At 42.1% G+C, this 26736-nt stretch overlaps 1 protein-coding gene across 5 annotated transcripts in view; it reads left to right on the plus strand.

The window, feature by feature from the left end:
* Positions 1-26736, plus strand: part of RIMS2 (regulating synaptic membrane exocytosis 2) — a 627382-nt gene that overhangs the window by 85238 nt on the left and 515408 nt on the right. For all 5 annotated transcript variants that reach the window (XM_063451151.1, XM_063451153.1, XM_063451154.1 and 2 more), the window contains one exon: positions 23548-23758. In XM_063451151.1, coding sequence (XP_063307221.1) covers positions 23548-23758 — 211 coding nt within the window. The remainder of the gene's footprint in view (positions 1-23547; positions 23759-26736) is intronic.

Here is a 26736-nt window from a genome sequence, read left to right on the forward strand (position 1 = left end):
GCCCCAGGCACTGCATGAGCCTACCACATGTGCCCTTGGTTCTGGCTCTTTGAGGGGCCACCAACGGAGATCCTTGCTTGGATGTTTCGCCTAGGAGTAGGGTTGTGGTGTGAGGGGTGTCCTCTGGGGGCCCAAGGCCCAGGAAGGCAGTAGTGGGGACCAGTCCTGTTTGCCATGCAAAAAAGCTGGGCCATACAAAGTGTTCCCGCTGGTCTGTGGTGCAGGTGTGGGAGCTCTAATCCATTGCCAGAACCCATTGCCATTAGGGCTGCCTGCGGATAGGAGGAGCGGCCTCGCCCAGTGTGAGTCACGAGGCCGCCATGTTAACAGCAGAAGTACCTGCGATCTTTGGTTCCTCTTCTTCCAGGTGTTTGTGAACAGCCTTCTTCTTGGCAACTACTTCTCACTTTCTCACGTGCCTGCGCCATGCGGTCTTGAGACCATCTTAAAGGGTGAGTCGACATGGCCTGGTGTAGGAGCCTCGGATCAGCAGCGCACCCGCCTCCTCAGTAGGGACCGGGATAACCCCCGCTGGTCCAAAGGGGGTGAAAGGGACCAGGAAGGTGTCAGGTAAGCTGCAGTTTTGCCATTTGTTCTAATGTAAACTGTAGCTTGGGATGCCACAAATTAAAAGATATTAGAAGAGAGTTTGCATTACCAAACTAACACAGCATTTCAATATTGTAATAATTTAAATGCAGAATCATGTGTCAGTTTACTCTAATTGGGCTACTCAGAGTTATTTAAGCATACCACTGTTTCACAGCAGGGGGCAGCATTCTTCAAGAATGGAAGGAGAATCATTTTAAAGACCACATACAGCCACCCGTACCTGTCATACAAGGACCAGAAAGTGTATTCTCCAAGATCTCCACTTTTGTTGTTATATACCTTTGTCTGACTAGTTATTAGTATAGATAGGCAGATAAACAGACATACAGTCAGATAGATATATAGACATGTATATAGAAATCAAATATAAGTGGATGGATGAAGTGCGCAGTGTCAAATAAGTGCTGGCTAGCCTCTGTTCTAAGGTCACTCCCAACCTTTTACAAACATATGAAAAAATTGTAGAGAGACTATCAATAGAAATTAACAGGGTTCCACAATCACTATATAATTACCAGTTCTGTATGGAATGCAAATATCAGGGTCTTCTTAACGGGGCTCTAGGCGTTTCGTTGATCCGACTTCCTCAGGAGATTCTATTTTCATTCCCGGTCTTCCGTCTTTTAAATACGCACATGAGTGAATTACGCCGGACGCAACGTCATACGTCATGACATTATAATACTGACAGAGAATATCTAATGATATATGATTTGGACCACCATATAAATTATTAATATTATGACTGATAATATGTGGTCCAATTCATATATCATAAGATAGTCTCTGTTACTATTATTTTGTATAGGCACGTATGTAAACACAGACTACAAATGTTTCTGAACAATTTCAAGTTTAAAAGTTCGGACATGTAGCTGTGTACATTATCAATAAAGTTATTTTGCGTTTCAGCTTGTTTCTTCGAACATGATAATGCGCAAAAGAGCTGCCCGCACCTCATGACGTATGACGTTGCTTCCGGCGTAATTTGCGCATGCGAGGTCATCTAACAAGATGTGCAGACCGGCGGAAAAGACGGAAGATCAGGAGTGAAGATGGAAGCTCCTAAGGAAGTCGGACTGACGAAACGCGTAGAGCCCCGTTAAGAAGATCCTGACATTTACATTCTGTACAGAACTGGCAATTATATAGTGATTGTGGTGTCCTGTTAATTTGTATAGATATTCTCTCGACAATTTTTTCTTATACATATATAGAAATAGGTGCATAGATAAAAATATATTCACATAAATTTATAGGTATATTATTATTTAATTATTTAATTCTGTAGAAAATGTTGACTGTGGTGACCAAATCATACATCTGCAGATCCCATTTCCTGCGTATTGATTTCTGTGTGCTGCATGCAACAGAACCGCAATGCTAGGGAAAACAAAAGCAATCAGTGTCACAAGCCGAATCAGCAGAAAATCAATGTGTCTTCATCTCAAATAATCGACAGCATTAAAGACAACATTATCGTACAAATGGGCAAAGCTATTTACATATCTGGCATCGGGGAAACACCTTATTTGTCTCCTACGATACTGCCAAGAAAGTCTCCAAACCCAAAACCAAACGATTGAAGGACACTGTTGTATAAATGATTATCACAACGGCCACAAAATAACAATTTAAAAGATTAAAAGAAAAATGAAATGTCATCCTAAAATTCCATATATTAATGGAAATCACTGGTTCTCTATCGCACATGGTAAACAGGTTGGTGGTGAATGAATAACTTTTAAACAAAGGTTGTAAGACAGTTTTATTCTGTCCATGCAATAGGGCATCTCAAAATAGATTTGCAGAGAATTGCCGTAAGAGATATCTTGTCAGCATCATAGTAGGGCGGTCAGGAAAAGACAGGACTTCTGACGAAGATTAGAAGATCTCAAAGTCCACAAGATATCCATTGATCTATATAAGTTCCTACGGATCACAATGGAAAGTTAACGCAAAACTAGCACATCACAAATATTCTGCGTACTGTTTTTTATTCTCCAATAAGCCCTCCAATAGCTTGTTAATGGTGGACAAGAGGAGGTTACTTGTGGTTTCCTTGCAGTAGATGGATTATTGCCATCCTACTATAATTCTTCCGCTGCTCTGGTTGTTAGATGCTAAAAGGACACTCGAAGCACCAAAACCACTACATCTCATTGTAGAGGTTGTGATACATAGATGCTACCTGTTTACTCTGACACTCTATAACTTTGCAGTTTTTTGAGAAACAGCAATGTTTACAGTTAGCTGAAAACATGTTTCTACTGACTGTCAGACAGACATCCACTAGACAGGGGTAGGCAACCTTCGGCTCTACAGATGTTGTGGACTACATCTCCCTTGATGCTTTGCCAGCAATATGGCTGTAAAAGCATTATGGGAGATGTAGTCCAAAACATCTGTAGAGCCGAAGGTTGCCTACCCCTGCACTAGAGGCAGTGCCTCATTAAGAACTTAGATTGTTTTAAAGGAACACTATAGTCACCTAAATTGCTTTAGCTTAATAAAGCAGTTTTAGTGTATAGATCATTCCCCTGCAATTTCACTGCTCAATTCACTGCCATTTAGGAGTTAAATCACTTTGTTTCTGTTTATGCAGCCCTAGCCACACCTCCCCTGGCTATGATTGACAGAGCCTGCATGAAAAAAAAAACTGGTTTCACTTTCAAACAGATGTAATTTACCTTAAATAATTGTATCTCAATCTCCAAATTGAACTTTAATCACATACAGGAGGCTCTTGGAGGGTCTAGCAAGCTATTAACATAGCAGGGGATAAGAAAATCTTAATTAAACAGAACTTGCAATAAAGAAAGCCTAAATGGGGCTCTCTTTACAGGAAGTGTTTATGGAAGGCTGTGCAAGTCACATGCAGGGAGGTGTGACTAGGGTTCATAAACAAAGGGATTTAACTCCTAAATGGCAGAGGATTGAGCAGTGAGGCTGCAGGGGCATGTTCTATACACCAACACTGCTTCATTAAGCTAAAGTTGTTCAGGTGACTATAGTGTCCCTTTAAGGCCTTAATGTTTGGCATCATCATGCTCCACACGATGAGACAGAACACTGCTAAAGCTTCTCATAGACCAGCATTAGATATTGTACTTCTTTATGAAAAGAATAGGATTGGCAGGCACGGCAACTGCCACACGTGCTGTACATTCACAGTCTTTTTGCTATGACTTTTTGACTTGGTATTAATATCCAATGATATATCCAATGTATTTATTCCGAGAGTCCCATGGAGCATGAGGCCTACGCTGCAGAGTAGAAGAAGCCAATACTAGGGTGTATGCTTAGAATATTTCAAATTCTTTTAAATGGACCGTCATATATAAACTGGTATACTCCAAATAGCTTCATCAATGCTTTTTCCCCCAGAAATGCAGTTATGGAAGGTGGGACCAACTTCTTACCTTGCAGGAGAAAAGATTGGAAATCCCCAGGACAATTACCTAGCAGTGACATTAGTATGCAAAATGTAATCTGTAAAAGAAAATGAACAGGTCTATTCATTAAAGTGTGAATTGTTCAAGAGATAATTTGACATTTTTGGCCACAATTGCTGAACTGGAAATATTCTGGAGTTGATTACTTCTTTTATACTATTAATATTAAGAATTAAAGGGACACTATGGTCACCATAACAATTTCAGCTTAATGACGTTGTTTTGGTGTATAGATCATGCCCCTCATGCCTCACTGCTCAATTCTCTTCAATTTATGAGTTAAATCACTTTGTCACTGCAGTCTCACTGCTCAATTCTATGCCATTTAGGATTCACTTTGTTTATGCAGCCTTAGTCACACCTCCCTGAATGTGTCTTGCACAGCTTTCTTAAACACTTCCTGCAAAGAGTCATCTAATGTTTGCACTTCCTTTATAGTAAATTAAATTTTATTTAAAATTTCTTATCTCCTTCTCTGTTATAAACTTGATAGACAGTGCAGGAACCTCCTGCATGTAATTGAAGCTTAAAGGACCCCTATAGGCACCCAGACCACTTCAGCTTAATGAAGTGGTCTGGGTGCCAGGTCCCTCTAGTTTTAACCCTGCAGATGAAAACATAACAGGTTCAGAGAAACTGCTATGTTTTCATTGAAAGTTAATCCAGCCTCTAGTGGCTGTCTCCCTGACAGCCACTAGAGGCCGCTTCCTGATACTCAGTGTGAAAATCACACTGAGATGACGCTGACGTCCATAGGAAAGCATTGAGTAATGCTTTCCTATGGGCGGTTTGAATGCGCCACGGCTCTGGCCGCGCGTGCGCATTCAGAGCTTACATCGGCAGGGGGTGGAGAGGTCACCAGCGACGAGGGAGCCCGGCGCTGGATTAAGGTAAGTGGCTGAAGCGGTTTTGACCCCTTCAGCCCAGTGGGAGGGGGGCCATGAGGGATGATTGAGGGGCCTAATATCCCTATAGTGCCAGGAAAATGAGTTTGTTTTCCTGGCACTATAGTGCTCCTTTAATCTACAGAGCAGGAGATAATATAATTATGTGAAAATTTAGGAAAAGATGGCCACATTATAAGAGTGTAATTAAAGAAGGCTCGTTTGAATCCACATTATTATAATCAATCATTAAAACCTCAACAGGATTTAAAGGACCACTATAGGCACCCGGACCATTTCAGCTCAATGAAGTGGTCTGGGTGCCATATCCCCCGAGTTTTAACCCTGCAGCTGTAAACATAGCAGTTTCAGAGAAACTGCTATATTTACATTGAGGGTTAATCCAGCCTCTAGTGGCTTTCTTCCTGACAGCCACTAGAGGCCACTAATGCGATCCTTAATGCAAAAATCGCATTGAGGACACCCTGACGTCCATAGGAAAGCATTGAGTTATGCTTTCCTATGGGCGGTTCAAATGTGTGCGGCTCTGGCCGCGCATGTGCATTTGGAGCTGACGCCGGCAGGGGGAGGAGAGAAGGTAAGTGGCTGAAGCGGTTTTGACCCCTTCAGCCCAGCGGGAGGGGGACCATGAGCAATGGGGGGGACTTAATATCCCTATAGTGCCAGGAAAACTACCTAGTTTGTTTTCCTGGCACGATAGTGCTCCTTTAATCTACAGAGCAGGAGATAAAACTTTTAAAGAAAGGTACATCTGATTGAAAATCAAACCATTTTGTTTTCATGCAGGATGTCAGTCACAGCCAGGTTGAAACAGAAACAAAAGTGATTTAACTTCTAAATGGCAGAGCACTGAGCAGTAAAACTTAAAAATCATGATCTATACACAAAACCTATTTTATTAAGCTAAAGTTGTTTTGGTGACTATAGTGTCCCTTTATGAGGAGTAACATGGAATTTAAATTATAGCAATAAGGCATTCATTACCTGTGCTATGAAAAGTTTTCATGCTGCTGGTCAATTCACAATGTTAACCTCAGCAAAATGAACATTACACTTTGTTATCTAACCATTCTAAACGTAATAATATAGCAACTATTCAAGGCAGACACCTATAAATAGCATCTCCCCAAGCTGGCAGTTAAGTACATCGAAATATGATTACAGTTAGGACAATTCTCACTACGATGGCTAATGTTTCTGGCAAGTCACTCAGATTACTGCAATAGCATGTTAAGTCAAAATACACACCATCATGATATGAACATTGGAAACTACACGTTTTCCGAGTCTAAGCCCCCCCCCCCCCTAAAAAAAAATACAGGCTATTCTTTGGAAAATAAGTTGTGGTTGATCCTGGCAGAGATTGTATGTTTCTTTTTCAAAAATAACTAAAAACAATAAGAGCGTGTTAAGCATGTGTCATTGTGACTTGGGCAAAGTAACTGAACACTCCCTGACATCACTATTTTGAGATTAGGATAAGTTCAGTCTGCAGGATGTGCAACATTCATGAACACATTACATTATTTAGAATGTTGTATCCTTTTACCGTTAGGATGCTGCCCTTTTTCAACCAAGCGGGTTTCCGTTTTAATCAAGTAAAAAAAGAAAAGGGTCCAAGAGGATAAATGTCTGCTGTCCTACATGATACTGGCTGTCCCATTTGTTAAGCTCCAGCCGCTGTTTAGCAGTTGACTTGTTAAGAATAATCAAAAATACCTACTGCGGTGATACTGATGAAAGGGATGGGTGCCAAAGCAGTCATGGGTGGCACGTAGAGGAGACACTTGTTGGCAAGAAGCAAATTAGGCCAAGTATACTACAATTAACAGGAAAGTAAAAAAGCCCCCTGGACATGTAACGAAGGGGCCATTATATTTTTTAACCAGTTATCCTTTACCACATTGTTATGCACATATTCAGACAGTATATATGTACTCTGTCTATTTATATTATTTTATAACACAAAATTAATTAAACAAAATAATCAGACATTTGTTGGCTACTTAGGTATTCACCCACCCTTATGCGGTGAAACAACTAAATTAGCTCTGGTACCACAAATTAACTTCAGAAGATACTTAATTAGTGTCACATGATCTCAAACTTAATGCAAATGAGACATTTCTGGAGTGGATAACATAAAAAAGCATCATGAAGATCTAGGACCTGTTCAAACGAGTTTGGGATAAAGTCCTGGAGAAACAATAGTCAGAGCTGGTCAAAGTCAATCGTAACACTGAAGGATATGGTGAGATCTGCAGCAGAATGGGGAATTTGGAATGCCTAGACTAGAGCAAAGAAGGACCATGCAGGACCTCACTCATTGGTCAGTCATCCAGTGATTGTTTGCTACATCCTCATATCACTGTTTTGCAGATTAAAATAGTAGATCTATTTTGATGTTTAATGGCACATTACTGCAGGGATGAGGGGCAGGAACTGTGTAGGCCCTACACTGTAGGGCTTAGTTGGTTTATACATTGACTGATGGCTCGCAATTTCAGTTTTCTCCAGCTCATTGGGATGTTTTTCCTGTGGACTGCAGAATCTGGGGCCAAATGAGCTACCAGATCATTATGAGTGTGCATGATGTCACTGGGGGTGTTTGCAAGTGTTCACAGGGTGATATGATACAGTCATTATGATGTTCGTAACACACTCTGGGTATCATTAGTGGTGACGGAGTCACGGAAAATAGAGTTTAAGTATTGTAGGCATAAATAGACACAAATCTCAGTGGATGCTCTGCCATACTGCACAGGTTATACTGAAGGAAGTTGCAGAGATCTATGATGTCACACCCTACACCAGCAGCCTCCATCCGTCAAACCCATATCTTGTGTGTCCCACCTAATTAGGACCATCCACACTGAGATCTCCGAAGTTCATGGGCAGAAAAGTCCATTCCTTTTTACATGCCCCCCCCCCCCCCCCCCCAGGCCAAAAGTCAAATATGTTTTATCATAAATTTTCCTGAGTTTAAGTAAAAACTGTCAAAAATAAAGTAATTATTTTGTATCTGTTGAGTTCTACTCAAACATTGCAATTTATGCCACTTGTTCGGTACTTTAGAACATTTGAATGCAAAAGCTTGGGATTGAACATGATTCTGCAGCAGGTGCCCCCAATAAGTGGGGCATTTAGACAATAAGAATTGGTTTTAAGTGTTTGCTGCTGCTTAATAAATACAAAATTTCTTCCACCAAGCGAATCTGCCATAATTTCACTGGAATGGTTAGCCTGAAAAAGAAACATCAACGTTTTTTTTTTACATTAGTAGAACATCTGCGCTGGTAATGAAAAGAGCTTTATAAAAGGAAATAAATGTATTATGACTTTGCCATTTTCATATTTTTTTGTATTATTTAGCTTTCGGAAGTGCCTGTTAGCCCGTCTGCAGTTTGTTGAATGATTGCTCAAGTATTGCCCTTTCCCCCTAAATTAATAAATGCTAATAATTAAATATATATAGAGTACATTCATAACCGCAAACCATGCATTAATGGGAAATAATACCAATGAGGGCACTCAAATAATGCCATTCAGGGTTAATGTTGAGTTTTTTTTTTTATAAATGTCTGTAGAACCCAGAGACATTTATATACGCTTCACCATTATGTATCTTTTATATCAGAGAATGTTTTTAGGTTAGGGTTAGTGTTAGTGACAGTGGGTTAATGTTTAAAGATAGTGTAGTGTATTACGGTAATGTAGGGATTTATGTTGAGTTTCATGTGTAAATGTGTAGGTATTAACTTTGCTGTGCATTATGTTAACAGGTTTCCTGAATGTCCCTTATTCGCTGGGACAGTCCCGATTTTGGTGTCCTGTTCCAATTTAGTTACCTGGTGCCCAGCTTCCGGGGATACCAGGGAACTGTTCACAGGCAGTAGACTCTGAGTGCATTATTAGTCATAATTGAGCTGTGAACCGGGCACTAGGACAATGCATAGTGCGCATTAGGCTGGGAGGCAGTCTTTGAGCCTGGTGTAATTGATGCCAGTCTGACACTCCACTCCCACAGTCAGGCATGCCCGTTATGGGTATCACCAGTGATTAATCATTTGACACTGACGACACACCCTTGCAGGCCTGCGCAGGGCCGGCCTTAGGCATTTGGGCGCCCTGTGCGAAAAATCTTCACAGCGCCCCCCCTTCCCGTCCCCCTTCCCACACACCCTGTCACACACACACACAGGCAGACAGCCATACACATACACACACACACACACACAAACACACTCAGGCAGTCATACACAGACAGCCACCCACAAACACACACACACAGACATGGAATGTGACGGCAGATAAGAACCATTCGGCCCATCTAGTCTGCCCAGACAGTCACACTTAGGCAGTCACACACACAAACACACACACATACAGGCAGACAGTCACACACACACACAAACACACACAGGCAGACAGCCACACACTTAGGCTGGCAGTCACACACAGACAGCCACACACAAACACACAGGCAGACAGCCAAACACACAGAGGCAAACAGCCACACACACACACACACAGTCACACACACAGACAAACAGTCAAACACACACTGGCAGACAGTCACACACACACACACACAGACAGACACACACACACACTGGCAGACAGTCACACACACACACACACACGCAGACCGTCACGCACACACATACACACACACATAGGCAAACAGTCACACACACACAGGCAGACAGCCACACACACACACACACAGTCAGACACACACACACACACACACACTAACAGACACACACACTAACACACACTAACAGACACAGAAACACACTAACAGACACACACACACACACACACACTAACAGACACACACACTAACAGACACAGACACACACTAACAGACACACACACTAACAGACACAGAAACACACTAACAGACACACACACAGACAAACAGTCAAACACACACTGGCAGACAGTCACACACACACAGACAGACACACACACACACTGGCAGACAGTCACACACACACACACACACACACACGCAGACCGTCACGCACACACATACACACACACATAGGCAAGCAGTCACACACACACAGGCAGACAGCCACACACACACACACAGTCAGACACACACACACACACACTAACAGACACACACACTAACACACACTAACAGACACAGAAACACACTAACAGACACACACACACACTAACAGACACACACACTAACAGACACACACACTAACAGACACAGACACACACTAACAGACACACACACTAACAGACACAGAAACACACTAACAGACACACACACACACACACTAACAGACACACACACACACACACTAACAGACACACACACTAACAGACACAGACACACACTAACAGACACACACACTAACAGACACACACTAACAGACACACACACTAACAGACACAGAAACACACTAACAGACACACACACACACTAACAGACACACACACTAACAGACACAGACACACACTAACAGACACACACACTAACAGACACACACTAACAGACACACACACTAACAGACACAGACACACACACTAACAGACACAGACACACACTAACAGACACACACACACTCACCCACATTAACACATTTTAAAAAAATTCTTTAAACACCCCCCCCCCCCAGCCTCCTTACCTTTGGGAATGCTGGGGAGGGGGGGTGTCTCTTCCTCCCTGGTGGTCCAGTGGCTGCTGGGCGAGCGGCACAGGCTGGCGGGCGGCTGGCGAGGGAGCACTTCCTCTGAGCTGTCTGCTCAGCTCCCTCGCGCGCCTCAGAGTGAGGCTGGGAGCCGGAATATGACGTTATATTCCGGCTCCCAGCCTCACTCTGCGGCGCGCGAGGGAGCTGAGCAGACAGCTCAGAGGAAGTGCTCCTTCGCCAGCCGCCCGCCCGCCCGCCCAGCAGCATGTCTGTTAGCCGCAAGGCTAACAAGACATTTGCCTTGGGCATTTGGGGGTGGCTTTTTTTTGCCGCCCCCTGGAAAATGCCGCCCAAGGCAAATGCCTTGTTTGCCTTGCGGCTAATACGCCCCTGCCGTGTGAGCTATGCGGCCGCAGGGCGCCCCCTGCTCCAAGGCGCCCTGTGCGGCCGCACAGCTCGCACACCCCTAAGGCCGGCTCTGGGCCTGCGCACCCTATCCAATTCCATATCTCCTGAAGTTGGGAGGTATGTGTTAGGATAGTGTTTGGAGATAGATCAAGAACTTTTCAGTATGAACTGCACTGCCAGGGTGTAGTGTAAGTTACAGACCGTCTTTAAAATGGTGGAGGCATAACTCCCACTAATCACAGGCAGGCACTGGCAAGTAAATGTCTTATTTAACTAATATAATACTGAGCTATATGCTGGCAGTATGACTTCAAATCTTAGATGAGGACCTGCACCATACTGAAGAGTCCCAAAAGGTCAAAACTGGGCATTCTATGTTTGGATTCTGGTCATTCTGTGTTTTGGGTCACAACCCTTGCTTTGGTTCAAAAAGCCATTTAACTGTGATCAATTGCTAAGGGCACCTGTAGAAACGCAGGCTGCAATCAGAAACATGCCTACCTGGGTTTATTTGCATTTTGAGCTGGGAATTCTCAGAATTCTCAGAACACAGACATTTCCCAACATTCTACTTGAGATATGCAGATGATGCACAACAGTACATTTTAAATATATATATGTATATATGTATTTATTTTTTATGTACACATCAGAGTGATTGGTAAAAGTCACATACACCTTACTCAAAAGTCAAAAAGGCTTACTATATCTCCTGCTCATTGTCACATATTTATCCTGGCTCACTTCTTGTCAACAAGTATCTCCTCATTGTGACATCCATGTTCATATACTGTATAAATATATTACAGAGCTCTATTTACATCTTGCACTACAGAGAGCTCCAATAGCATGGATGTCCCATGCAATTTGGCTAAACTCAGATTAGGACCTACCTCACATGGGATAAATTGATGGGTGGATGCGTTATCATTAGTGATGTCCCGAACTGTTCGCCGGGAACCGTTTGCCGGTGAACATAGTTTGTTCGTGGCGAACGCGGCGGGCGAAGATATGCGATGGTCGGTCTGCCCCCTATTCGTCATCATTAAGTAAACTTTGACCCTGTACCTCACAGTCAGCAGGCACATTCCAGCCAATCAGCAGCAGACCCTCCCTCCCAGACCCTCCCAACTCCACGCCGCGTTCGCCACGAACAAGGTATGTTCGCCGGCGAACGGTTCCCGGTGAACAGTTCGGGACATCACTAGTTATCATACGTTGTAAGACAACACCAGTTGTAAGTCAATTTTTTAAAAATATATCATATAAATTATCATATAAACTCACATGACCAAGGTCCGAGTGCTGTTTTATGATGCCTCAGGCCACTTGTGCATCTGACAGAGAAAAATTGTACGTGTGCAGTAAGTAATTGCTACTCCAGTTGCGTATGGAAGCATACACCCTGCTTGCACCTCTGTGTGTGTTAACTAATTTATGTCGTTTGCATGGGTTCGCTTGGCAAGGCCTGTAAATGAAAATAAAAGAAAATATAAATTATTTTACCAAGAATTCTTGACACTCAACCGCAAAAGTTTTAAGTAGTTTAGGTTATGCTAAATGTGACAGAGTGGCAGTTCCTCTTTAAATATACACCCTGAATCACCACTGAAGAGAACCAGCATGGTAGATTTTTAAAGACTAAAAATACATCAAGCACCATAACCACTTTAGTGTGCTGGTGTGATTATGGTGCCTGGTGCACCTGGGTGCTGTATTAATGTAGGTAGTCATCCAAATGCATAAGTGCAGTGATTGCTGTCATGTGCAGTAGGTCCCAATGCTTCTCAATGAGATTGGATTGGATGATCCCATGAGAGGACGTGCAGCTGTTGGGAGAAGGATGCCTGGCACTTGGTTACCAGGTGGGTAAAAAGTTTTTTGTTTTGTTTTTAAAAGGGGGAGCTCATAACCTAAAAGATAAGGAACATACTAACATTAAACAAAGATGCATTCATTTATGTTAGAATGTTCTTTTAAGAAGAAAGTATACATTTACTACCAATTTTGCTTGCACAATTTCTAAATGATTTTTCCCTTCTTTTATTTAAATATAAGGTGACCTTTCAGCGGTCCATGGTAACTTTCTTCTTTTAGCGAGCCTTTCATTAATGTTGAATTCATAAAACTCAAAGTACAGGAACGCACGTTCTGAGACTGAAACACACCCACAGACAGTTTGAAGCATGTAACATATGGCACAAGCAGACATCCATGTTTTGCTGGACACTTGGAATTAATGATACTAAATATTGTGTCATTATTCACCCACGTATATTGCAGAATTTGATATAGTTTGTGCTATACAGCAGACAGATTCACAGTGGTAGCACATCGAGTTGTGATTTGTGTCACGGAATTTAAAAAAATGGCTCTTTACAGTTATTCAATGTGACTTGGCAACTCTATTTATGGCCTGAGAATTATGAAATGAGAAAACCAATTTGCACTTTAGCATACTGATTTTATATAATGTATTAATGGCCCTGTGTTCCTTTAATAATCATTACATAGCTGTTGTTGTAACTTGTAAATTTGAGAAAATTAAGCCTGTTTATGATATTGGCCTTGATTTAATTTGTTTGAATCGGAATCAGAAAAGATTCTATTCTGTTAGAAAAAATGGAAAAAAATACTTTTCAAGTGATTTATCTACGAAAAAGCCCATATCTATAGATAAATGACTTGGATTTTTTTCCTAACAGAATGTAACCATTTCTGATTTTGATTCAAATGATTAAATCAAGACCATTATTTGGTACCTTGTTAGTCTGCTGAGTATATTGTCAAGGAAACGTGTGACTGTGCAAGAATTCATAGGTTGCTTTGCACGCTACACCAAGAATCTCTTTTTAAGATTTTTTGCATTCATAATTTTGGATGAGACATCTTCCAGAAACTCAGACACCCATGTTTTAATTAGTAAAAAAATAACCCTTAACATTCCACAGATTTCTTGCTAAGCCTCAGGGCAAGATTCAATCTTCATGTAAGGAGAATAGTTCAAACTGACTCACATTTAGGATTGAGAATTCCCACTCCTTCCGACATTGCTCGTTGCTCTTCCTTACTTGTACCTAGATGTAGTGTAAGTGAGATGGCTTTTCATTTTCAGGTATTTAAAATAACACAGCCATTAAATTATACCTCCCATAGATCCTGTTTGGGTCTTTGTCCCATCATTCTGAATTTGTTTGCTAGTGTCCAATAAACTATTGGTCTTGCAAAAGTATTCAAAAGAATTTGGCTGTTGAAGTAGACTGGCCGCAAGGGTACAGTTCAGCTTGGCTTGCATACTTGGCACACACCGTTTTGTGTGAGGGCACCATCCTTGTCGCTTCACCAGTGATGTGCTTTGCATTGCAGACTTGCCCACTTCTCCTCCCTGTTGCACACCAATCAATATCAAGGAATATACAAAAGGGACACGGGGAAATAGAACTTTTAGAGGTGGAAAATAGGAAAGTTGTGGAATGCAATGATGAGCTTGAGGTGGGTATTTAAATGAATATGTACAATGGCAGGCATCCCGACTGTCCCAATTGTAGCAGGACAGTCCCTAATTCACGTTCCTGTCCATCTGCCATGACTTTGTTATCTGGTGACCCTTTTTTGGAGACACCAGGGAACTGTCCCCAGAAAGTGTACCAGGAACACATCATTAGATACCCTCATGCTATGCTCGGGGCACTAAGCAGTAGGACCAGGAAGAGAGTGCAGAAACGGTGCTCTTTGCATGCTCTACCCTTAGATTGATGACTTGCATTAATGGCTGTCAGCCTGGTGTCATTCATGCCAGGCTGACGTGCCTACTCTTTAGGGGGACCATCTCCATTTACGGGCTGGTTCAGCTTTTTATTAGTGTCCCTGACCTGCCCCCTTTGCCCCTGCTCAGCAGAGTGCTGCTTTATGGGATGCTGATGTTGGTTGGTATTCAATGGGAAAGATTTTTTCCAGTGTGTTTTGTTCAAAAAAGTGTTTTTTTAATAGAGCCACCAGTAAAATCCATCTGCTGGTTCCACTGGTTTCCATAGTGATTGCCCCACTTTTAGTACACTACACCACTGTTTAGAACAGAACACTCTGATACATTTCCCTTATTGTGTTAATGAAATTGTCAGTACGTACTTTCATTAAAATGTACTACTTTAAGATTGCTTTTATCTCCTTAAGAAATGACTGCTGCAGTAGAAGCTGACAGATATATAAACATACGCAGTATAGGCTATATTCATAGATTTTACCTAAGGAAGGAAGGACTTTGTTAGTAAGAGTGAGTTTCAAGAATGCGTATTGTTCTAATAGCAGTGGGACACTCACTGGGTTCCAGCTGAGACAGATATCTATCTGCAAGCTACGTCAGTACTGATTCCCATGCCATTGTCTTAGTTCACCCCAACCTGCCTTGAAATCGCTTTGCTTTTCAGACGTTCAGATGCCTGAGGGCTTGTATTGTGCTTGTTCACATATTTTAAATGGAAACAAGAGCAGGAAAGTGGTCCTCATACTTTCATTTATACAGTGTGTTTTTTTTCAGACCGTTGCTCAAACATTTGATCATGTAGCAAAACGTTGGTTTTGTTGCTACAAAGAGACTGTGGATCCTTTGTCACCAGGGTCACCATTTAATGATGTAGCCTTATCTTCCAACTTATAACTTATATAACTAATAGCTAATACTTTCTCTCTCTGTCAGAAGTCGAAATGTTTATAGTATAAAATAAATGGGTATTAATCTAATGCTTGCATTAAAAATTTATTAAAATGTAAAAATATACTTCAAGCACTGACTATAACAACCTCTTTACATATAGGATAGAAGTCCTTCAGTTGAAAAATTATACAATTTAATATTATGTTTTGCAAGTATGCATCTAGTTACTGTTTAACCCCTTAAGGACACATGACACATGTGACATGTCATGATTCCCTTTTATTCCAGATGTTTGGTCCTTAAGGGGTTAAACATCTGTACAGACTCTTCAGGCAGATAATTCTACATCCTTATTGTTCTTACGGTAAAAAAAAACCTTTTCTTTCCCTTAGAATAAATATTCTTTCTAAACGCATGGCCTCGTGTCCTATGTAAAGTCCGGTTTGTGAATAGATTTCCACACAATGGTTTGTATTGGCCCCCGGAAATATTTGTATAATGTTATCATGTCCCCTCTGAGCCGACATTTTTCTAAACTAAAGAGGTTTAAATTTGTTAACCTTACTTCGTAGCTAAAATGTTCTCTTCCTTTTATTCATTTTGTAGCCCACCTCTGCACTTTTTTTCTAGTGCTATAATATCCTTATTTAGAACAGGTGCCCAAAATTGCACAGCATATTTAATATTTGGTCTTACCAGTGATTTATAAAGAGGCAAAATGATATTCTCGTCCCGAGAATGTATGCCCTTTTTCATGCATGACAATAACTTACTAGCTTTAGCCACTGCTGATTGACATTCCATACACATCTGCTGAAATATATGAATGTATATGTGTATGTATATACATGCCGGAATGAATTGTGGCAGGAAAACTTGGAGTGAATGTAAAGATGAATTATTAACGCTTTTTTTTATTTTATTTTTTTAAGTAGAAGGGATAATAAAGTAAAGGTTACATTACCCTTTAAACCAGAATACTATACAAAGGGCACCTATCACTAAAATTTAAAAAACACTTTGATAAAAAAACAACAACAAAACGTCAAATGATATATGTTTGAAGAAGGGGATAGCGATAGCATTTTGCAACTAGGAAGATGTGACGGTAATTTAATTGCGTGATGCCGTCCTCACATTTAATTTTATTATCTAGTAGAACATAAATGCATTGACTGTAAACAAAGCATACATGTCAATTATACATCAAACACCCCATAGGAAGTCACATATTAATTATGACCTATTCCCTGGGGAGAAAAATGATGGATTATTTAACATCTAGCCTTTGGACTACGAATTAGCAAGGGAAAGAAAGAGACAGGTTAGGCCATGATATGTCAGAGACCAATAAGAACAATTACGATGTACTAATTTGACGTTCTTCAGACTTAATGAGCTTAGGAAAGTTTAAGGAAGATAGCATATATATAATCCCTTTGCAGAAGGCAGTATCTGATGAAAGGTATGTTTAATAAATAGCAATAAGGTATTTACCAAGATGGATACATTTAAATAAGCCTACTTTTTAGGTACATATATCTTGGTATATCAATATTATTATATTATTATTATAGCACAAAAGCACTCATTAGATCTAATCAAGCTTTGAAGATGGACTGAGTTGATGCTACTGAAATTGAGCCTGCAACCCTCAAAGAGCATTCATTCTAGCGTGCTGGGGAGGACTGGGGTTATTCCTTCCATTCTTATGGCAGTGATACCTTCTATTCTGTACATCAGTAATAACTTCACTTCCTTATAGAGGTAATAAACATATAAATATATAAAGAGTCAATAGATACAGTAGCATAATGTGTATTACTGGGCCTTAGAATGGCCGGATCTAACGTCGAATAGGGCAAGAATAAGACAAACAAAGGTCAGAGAGGCATAATGGAAGAAATACAATACGACAAGCTAAAGGCCATGGACAATATGATGGAGAATAGTCCAAAATTGAGCCAAGGTCAGAAAAACCTACGAAAAACGCGCTGTCGGATAACTACTAAGTATAGTATAGGACAAGACAGTCCAAGAACACGTGAATTTCGAATATGTGGGAGTGGTGATATAAATGACTTTCAAAAATATTAAAAATAGACACGCATGTGGTTGTTAATACAGATGTGTGTTTTTTAAGGAGCTTGTGGACTGAACCAATGAGTCCATTAACTAAGTGTTTTTTTAGATCACTGTGTGTGTTAATGAATTTTATAATCTCACATTAATTGATTATGTGTGTATTTAAAGGTTTACTTGTTGTTGTGGTGTTAGCTTGATAAAGACCTGGGTACAGGTCAAAATGTTGCAGATCCATTAAAGCATCACAGTGAATGCCTGAGAACTAAAACGCATCACAGTGAATGCCTGAGATTTTTTCTTTGGTCTCAAAAGGACATAGGCAGAGAGTTTCATTTTTAAGGACATTTCCTGGTAGGCTGCTGGAGAAATAAGTTAAGAGTAACTGTGCGTTCAGAATTGTGTGTATATCTAAATGAGGAAGTTGTTGTGTCCATTTGGTTAAGCCTGTGTTAAAAGAGGTGGGAGTTAGTATAAGTCTGATCCCAAAGTAGATTTTGAGATGGAATGTGAAATGGGAGGAGAGGCTTCTATTAGACTATCAACACGGTTCTTCAAGTCTGTAATTACAGAGTAGAGAAAACGTCTTATTTCAAAATATTCAGGGAAGGGACAAGAAGAGATGTTTTTTAGTTTAGGTCTTCTAACTTTCTAGCAGGATTTGTTATTTATCTCTGCGTAGAAATTGTTAGGCATAATGAAAGCCGAATTGTGGCCACGATGAGGAAAGGTGAAGGAGAATTATTGTGTAGAATGCAAGGTATGTTTGATATGGGAGGAAGATGGAGTGTGTGATCTAATACCGATCTGGAACAAAAGATCTTCTAAGACGGTAAGGGTGAGAAAGTAAAGCACTGAAAAATATTAGCTTTTGGATGTCTTCTCTTGGTAAGTATAAAAGTGTTGCTACGGTAAATAGAGTTGTCAAATACTGAACCAAATTGTGACTGACTACATTGAGTTGGCAGTCAGCCAGTATATGGCATGTCTAAGTAATGCAGCATGGTTATAATCTCTGATATTCTAGAGCAGGGATAGGCAACGTTCGGCACTCCAGATGTTGTGGACAGGGCCGGTGCAAGGATTTTTGCCGCCCTAGGCAAAAAAAAATTTGCCGCCCCCCCATATGTCCAGCCCACCATGTGACATCACAATGCCCCGCCCATATGCTCTGCCATATGGGCCAACGCCAGTCTTCACAAAGTGTCTTATCTGAAAAGACAGTGTGTTTACATTAAAAAGCCTACAGGCACAGGCTATAGACACCAGAACCACTACATTATGCTGTAGTGCTTCTGGTGACTATAGTATCCATTTAATGTGAGGTAAATTAGAGATTAGTGCCACTAATAATATATTGGATTGCCTACTTACCACCAGATGAGGACAAGAGGCTGATGATGGGCTCAGTCTGGCTCCACAGGTCTGGTGTAGAAGAGGCTCTCTGGAGACTGTTTTTAACAGTGCTCACAACAATTAACGAACAGGAAGCAGCTCCATTTTTTAGGGTCCCTTACACAGCTCAAGGTCTGGGCCCCCAGGGGGCATACGCCTACAATGCCCACCCATAAATCCACCTACATGGCCCATCCATGAGTTGGGGATGTTTTATGTGTGCAATTTGTTTAAGGGATGTAGTGTGTTTATAGGGGATGTAGTGTGTGTTTGCGTGTAAGGAATGCATTGTATGTTTCTGGGTGTGTGTGTGTGTGTGAGTAGGAATGCATTGTATGTAATTGAATGCAGTGTGTGTCTGTAAGGGGTGCATTAATTATGTAAGAGAACGTAAGGGATGCATTGTGTGTTTCGGGTGTGTCTGTGTGTGAGTAGGAATGCATTGTATGTTTCTGTGTGGGGGGGTGCATTGTGTATGTGTGTAGTGTAAAAGAGAGGGTTTGTGGGGTAGGATAGAGACTGGGAGGGGAACAGCTCTTTCTTTTTTTTTAAAAATTTCATAGTGCTCTCCCCTCAATTATTGATTTCCCCTTCCCTTCTGTCCCTCCGTGTTCTCCCCTTCTGTCACTTAGTGCTCTCCCTTGGCCCCCTGTCCCTCTGCAGTCCCCCTTGGTGGTCTTCTCACTCCCCCCTCCTTAGTGGTCCTCCCTCTCCCAAACCCCTTAGTGGTCCTCCCTCTCCCAAACCCCTTAGTAGACCTTCCCCCTACTCCCCCCACCCCCTTAGTGGTAATCACCCTCCTCGCCTCTCCTTAGTAGTCCTCCCTCCTTACCCCCCTTTGGTGGTCCTTCCCCCCCTTAGTGGTCCTTATCCCCCCTCCCCTACTGGTCCTTATCCCCCTCCCCTAGTGGTCCTTATCCCCCCTCCCCTAGTGGTCCTTATCCCCCCCAACCTCCCATAGTGGTCCTTATCCCCCCTCCCTCCCTCCCCTAGTGGTCCTTATCCCCCCTTCCCTCCCATAGGGGTCCTTATCCCCCCCTCCCTCCCATAGTGGTCCTTATCCCCCCCTCCCCTAGTGGTCCTTATCCCCCCCAACCTCCCATAGTGGTCCTTATCCCCCCTCCCTCACTTCCCCTAGTGGTCCTTATCCCTCCTCCCCTAGTGGTCCTTACCCCCCCCTCCCTCCCATAGTGGTCCTTATCCCCCCCCTCCCTCCCATAGTGGTCCTTATCCCCTCCTCCCTCCCATAGTGGTCCTTATCCCCCCCTCCCTCCCATAGTGGTCCTTATCCCCCCCCTCCCTCCCATAGTGGTCCTTATCCCCTCCCTCCCTCCCATAGTGGTCCTTATCCCCCCCCCCTCCCTCCCATAGTGGTCCTTATCCCCCCTCCCTCCCATAGTGGTCCTTATCCCCCCTCCCTCCCATAGTGGTCCTTATCCCCCCCTCCCTTCCATAGTGGTCCTTATCCCCCCCTCCCTCCCATAGTGGTCCTGGTCCTTACCCCCCCTCCCTCCCATAGTGGTCCTTATCCCCCCCTCCCTCCCATAGTGGTCCTTATCCACCCCCTCCCTCCCATAGTGGTCCTTATCCCCCCCTCCCTCCCATAGTGGTCCTTATCCCCCCCTCCCTCCCATAGTGGTCCTTATCCCCCCCTCCCTCCCATAGTGGTCCTTATCTCCCCTCCCTCCCATAGTGGTCCTTATCCCCCCCTCCCTCCCATAGTGGTCCTTATCCCCCCTCCCTCCCATAGTGGTCCTTATCCCCCCTCCCTCCCATAGTGGTCCTTATCCCCCCCTCCCTCCCATAGTGGTCCATATCCCCCCCTCCCATAGTGGTCCTTATCCCCCCATCACTCCCCTAGTGGTCCTTATACCCCCCCCTCCCTTAGTAGTCCTTATACCCCCCCTCCCTTAGTGGTCCTTATACCCCACCTCCCCCTTAGTGGTCCTTATACCCCCCTCCCCCTTAGTGGTCCTTATACCCCCCACTTAGTGGTCCTTACAACCCCCCCCCCTTCTTAGTGGTCCTTACAACCCCCCCCCCCCTTCTTAGTGGTCCTTACAACCCCCCCCCTTAGTGGTCCTTACAACCCCTTAGTGGTCCTTACAACCCCCCCCCCTTAGTGGTCCTTACAACCCCCCCCCCCCCTTAGTGGTCCTTACCCTCCCTCCTGCCCATGTAGCGTGGCCGGGCGGCGCGGAACGCGGGACAGGAACCTCTGTTTCCTGTACCCGGCCGCCGGCGGAATGACCGGAAATGCTCACTCAGTGAGCACTTCCTGTCATTCCGCCGGCGGCCGGGTACAGGAAACAAAGGTTCCTCTCCCGCGTTCCGCGCCGCCCGGCCACGCTACATGGAGAGACCGGCAGGAGGGTGCGCTCTGCGCTTCCCTCCTGCCGGTCACTCAAACCCGGCCGCCCTCCGTGCAGCAGTGCTGCGCCGCCTGGGGCTTGTTAAAGCGCTCAGGCGGCGCAGCATGAGGAGGCGCAGCGGGGACAGGGATCCGGCGCCCCCTGGTAAGTTGCGCCCTAGGCGGCTGCCTAGGTCGCCTTACAGGTGGCGCCGGCCCTGGTTGTGGACTACATTCCCCATAATGCTCTTACACCCATAATGCTGGCAAAGCATCATGGGAAGTGTAGTCCAAAACATCTGGAGTGCCGAACGTTGCCTATGCCTGTTTTAAAGAGTTAGTCCTCCTACGTGTTTATATTTGTGCAGTTTTAAAATCCCAATCTGAGAGATCTTCCCTTACTAGATGACAAGTTCATGTTTTTATTTAGTAACAATACTCTATGTGCTCTCTGTGCCTAGATGGGTATCAACTATACTTCACTAACTTGGCCTAACAAGGCTGGAACTATCGTCTGGGGTTGTGGCTTCTCTTGTACATAGGGAGTTGGCCAGCATTCTGGAGTTTTACTTCCCTTTTCGGTGAATCAGTATGATATGCAAATGGTTTAGTTACTCTTTGAAAGGCAAGCTATTTTGGCTGTTGTCCATTCTCAGTATTCTCTTGCACCCTGTGTTTTGCTCTCCCTTCGTGAAAGAAAAACCGAGTAAATGTAACAATTTTTTTATGCAGATGTATTGGAGACCGCTTATGGTAGAGAAATGAACATTCAATTAACGGGCACAGCTCTGGTGGACATTCCTGCAGTCTGCATGCAAATTGCACGCTCCCTCAAAACCTGTGGCATTGTGCTGTGTGATAAAACTGCCCATTTTAGAGTGGCCTTTTATTGTGGCCAGCCTAAGGCACACCTGTGCAATAATCATGCTGTCTAATCAGCATCTTGATATGCCACACCTGTGAGGTGGATGGATTATCTCGGCAAAGGAGAAGTGCTCACTAACACAGATTTAGACAGATTTACGAATATTTGAGAGAAATAGGCCATTTATGTACATAGAAAAAGTCTTAGATCTTTGAGTTCAGCCCATGTAAAATGGGGGCAAAGACAAAAGTGTTCTGTTTATAATTTTGTTCAGTGTATATAAATGTGAGTTTGGCGGTAAAATTTCAGGTTCCAAGTAAAAGCCTTCTGATTTAAATAAATTATTTGAGAATATTTTTTAAATAAAGCAAGGAGGCTTTTTTTATTTCTGAAAAAGAGGTGGTAGTCTTGAAAGACTAGTAGATCATCCACAAAAGTGGTGGCCTTCAAAGTAGTTGAGCCCACCTTAATACCATTTTTCCCAGGGAATGAAAGAATAGATCTATGGTTATATAGTACAATAATGGACAAAGTCCTAGGTATTCCCTCCTAATTCTGGTGTCCAGATAATCGGGATGCTAGTGGTGGGGGTAAAATAATAGGCCTGCCCTCTTTTCTGTCAGTTCAGCCTGGTATGAAAGCTGCCTGTCTGTCTTTTAAGGACACCCTATTAAGGTGGAGCCTGTAGCAAAGCACAGTTTTGGGGTCTGCAGGGTCTTAGTGCCCTGATTACCTAACAAACAAACAACTAACAATGTGCTTGAACAGTGCTTGTTGGGGCCATTTCCCTGGTGTCTACAAAAGTGGGACTCCAGGGAACTAAGTCAAGACCCAAAAATCGGGACTGTCCCCCAAAATCTGGAGGGTTGGGTGGCATGCATTACAGCTTTCATAGAAGTAATACTTCATAGCATGTTCAGAGGTAATACTTCCTAGAACTTCCTAGCACGTTTAGAGTGTATATTTCCTAGCATGTTCAGAGGTAATACTTCCTAGAACTTAATAGCACGTTTAGAGTGTATACTTCCTAGCATGTTTAGAGTGTATACTTCCTAGCATGTTTAGAGGTTATACTTTCTAGACTTCTTGTTATTAGATTTCTTGATCATTCTGCACCATTGTTTGCACCCATGTTGAGCTTCTGTATTTCTCTTGCCCTTGCAGGAAATTGCATCAGCAGTTCGAAATGTACAAAGAGCAAGTGAAAAAGATGGGCGATGAGGCTCAGCAGCAGCAGGAGCTGAAAAGTGACGCCCCCACATGTGGAATCTGCCACAAAACTAAATTTGCCGATGGCTGTGGCCACAACTGTTCATATTGCCAAACTAAATTCTGCGCACGCTGTGGAGGTCGAGTGTCATTGCGTTCAAACAAGGTACGCTGTCTTGAAAAGATGAGTTACTGAGACGGAAATGGCATAAGTGTATAAAAATGATTAACTCGTATTTTATTCCTAGTAAAAAATATATATAGCTATGTTATAATGGATCTGTGTAGAGGAGACAAAAGAAAACAGGTCTGTCTAGTTCTAGACCCTCTGAAATCCTACCCAACATTTCTTTTTACTTTTTGGAGATTTCAAGTCCATCAGAATCTCCTTTCTCTGTGCTGTCATCTTAAAATAAGATGGCAGAGTCTATCTGTTGCCCTTACCTGGTTATGTGTAAGTCATCTGCATTCCCACTACACTGTAGATTTCCACTGAACTCTGTGGTGACTTTCGAGATTGCGTAATAGTCAACACAGCATCAGTGATGCAGAGGGAGGAGAGTACACGCACAATCTTAACTAAAGCTCCACCATTTGTCAACTCTTGTCAACCTGCTAGTGCTTACATTTGCTTATGAAATAGGGAGAAACTGCCTTAAACAATAAGCAATCAAAGAATCCAGGAGCTAACCAATAAATAGTTGTGGCAAAAAAAAATTCTAATATAACATAATAGTGTTAGATCCAATTTTTGCAATTTTTACCTCAAAAGATCTGATGTTGTGACAGTGGACTGATTTTTATAGTTACTTTTATATTCAATTATTTGTGTATGTAATAAATCTTATTCTCTAATTCCCAGTTGTTTTTGGCGATATTTCCCATATTGCTTATGGCAACCAGTTCCTAATACTGGTCTTTGCCTTATTATTTTATTTGTCTGATTTGCACTAGCAACCAGGATTTTTATCTTTCATTTTATTAATTGTATGGAAGTATATTATCTGGTAATAAGTTACCCCTGCCCTGGGACATTTCCATTTTTCAGGTGAAGGGTATACATACCATACAGACACATTTTGAAATTAATGATTGGAGGTTTACACTTTTCAATTTAATTTAAACTTAATTTCTCCTTCTTTGGATCTAACACTATTATGTTATATTAGAAAAAAAAATTGCCACAACTATTTATTGGCTAGCTCCTGGATTCTTTGATTGCTTTTTGTTTAAGGTAGTTTCTCCCTATTTCATTGTCTACATAGGTTTTGGTGGATTCCTATTTCTTCCAGGATAAGGTATTTGTTTTCCCTCTTCTTTCTATACTTATTTTAGTATTAGAACTTATCACATTACATTTGCTTATGTATAGCTTTGAGTAAAAAAAACACAAAAAGGGGACACAAAGGAGGGATTTGGGACATGCTCATTATAAAATCAGAACTGCTTTATGGACCAGTGATCCAATGATAAGTTGTGTAATAATAATCTAAAGACAGTATTTCCTGGTATTTCCTACTCATTTAATAAGATTAGGATTCTTTAGATGTTATTGGTTAAGGAGTTAAAAGCCAGTAAATCTCTGAGTAGCAGATTAAGAATATGTTCAGAAGGGCTGTATATAAACCAACATTTCAAACAAGCACTTTTCTTCTCGAAATGTGGCTGGATGTGTTGCCATTAAAAGAGAATTAACCCCTTAAGGACACATGACGGATATAGTCCGTCATGACTCCCTTTTATTCCAGAAGTTGTGTCCTTAAGGGGTTAAGGAGCACATCCCATAACCAGTTACACTTTTTTTTTATATTATTAGTTTAGTATACACAAGAGTACTATTATGCACATATATACATAGATCTAGTGTCAAAGTGACACAAAGTCACAAGTAACAATGCATTATGGAAATATTATATCCATCATAAACAGAAACGGACATATACCATCTCACAATAGAAGATTCACACTCATGAACCAATAAAACATAATCGAAACATATATCTCAGACATCAAAGAAAAAAAATACAAAACATACCCTTGAGTAAAAATACAGAAAGCAATCTGAATACATACCAAAAAGAAAAGCAGATAATATACAGTAATAGTATCAGATGCAAGTCACCCCAGAGCACAAATAAACACCAATCCCCAACGTTTGGCAAAAACGCCTTTGTCAAGGGAGAATGCAAGTGACAGGCATAGCTCTGCCAGGGCATAGTGACACATTGTTAAAGAGACACATTAAGCACTATAATCACAACACCTTGGTGTAGACCCTTGTTATGATGCAAAGAAGCAGAGGGTGTCATTCTGTATTGTTTGTGTGTTTTTTTGGGGGGATGATTTGACAACAAACAGTGCTTTACACACCATCCGTAGACCATTCATTGTGCAGCTGTGATGGCAATGCAGAATATTTACCTCTTCAATACCATTATCAGTTTTGACCAACCTGAACAGGTATGATTGGCTGAAGTGCTGGGTCATGTTAGCCCACTGCTTCCAACCTATCACTGCCGTCCAAGGTAGGCAGACATAATACTGGTAACGCAGAAATGTGGAGTCTGCATTGAAGCATGGCTGGAGACCGGGTGGGCTTGGGTGCTGGAGAGAGCTCTGGTGTTTGTGAAGTCATTCCTAAAGGATTTGACAAGTAGAAAAAAAAGAGAGATCAACCAGTGACTTTTAGCACCATAACCACTACACTGAGCTGGTAATTAATGTAATTAGAATGTTCCTTTAAAAAAATGTAAATGTCAGTACAAATACTTTGGACCTGCTTACACAAACTCATTGGAAAGAGGTACACAAAAGGTCTTGCTGTGCATTTTATCGCTTTGAGGCATTGTGATGCACTCATACTCACTGTATATTAAAATATTGATCTTGGGATTAAACCTTTAAATGCATAAAGTCTAATAAACTGAAGCTCACTAAACACTTGAATTAAATGAGAACAATAAATCAAAGGTTGTTAACGGAGGCATATATATAGGACAGACTGGGCAGAGCTGCTGTGATTGGGCCAGTTAAACACAGGTGGGACAGGTATGAGAAAAGAAAACAGAAGTTCAGAACAAAGTAAAACTAATCACGCACACTGTGTGTGTGGCCATCCCAGGAAATAACTCTAATATGCATGGT

Source organism: Pelobates fuscus, chromosome 4 (genome assembly GCF_036172605.1).
Source record: "Pelobates fuscus isolate aPelFus1 chromosome 4, aPelFus1.pri, whole genome shotgun sequence".
Lineage (NCBI taxonomy): Eukaryota > Metazoa > Chordata > Amphibia > Anura > Pelobatidae > Pelobates > Pelobates fuscus.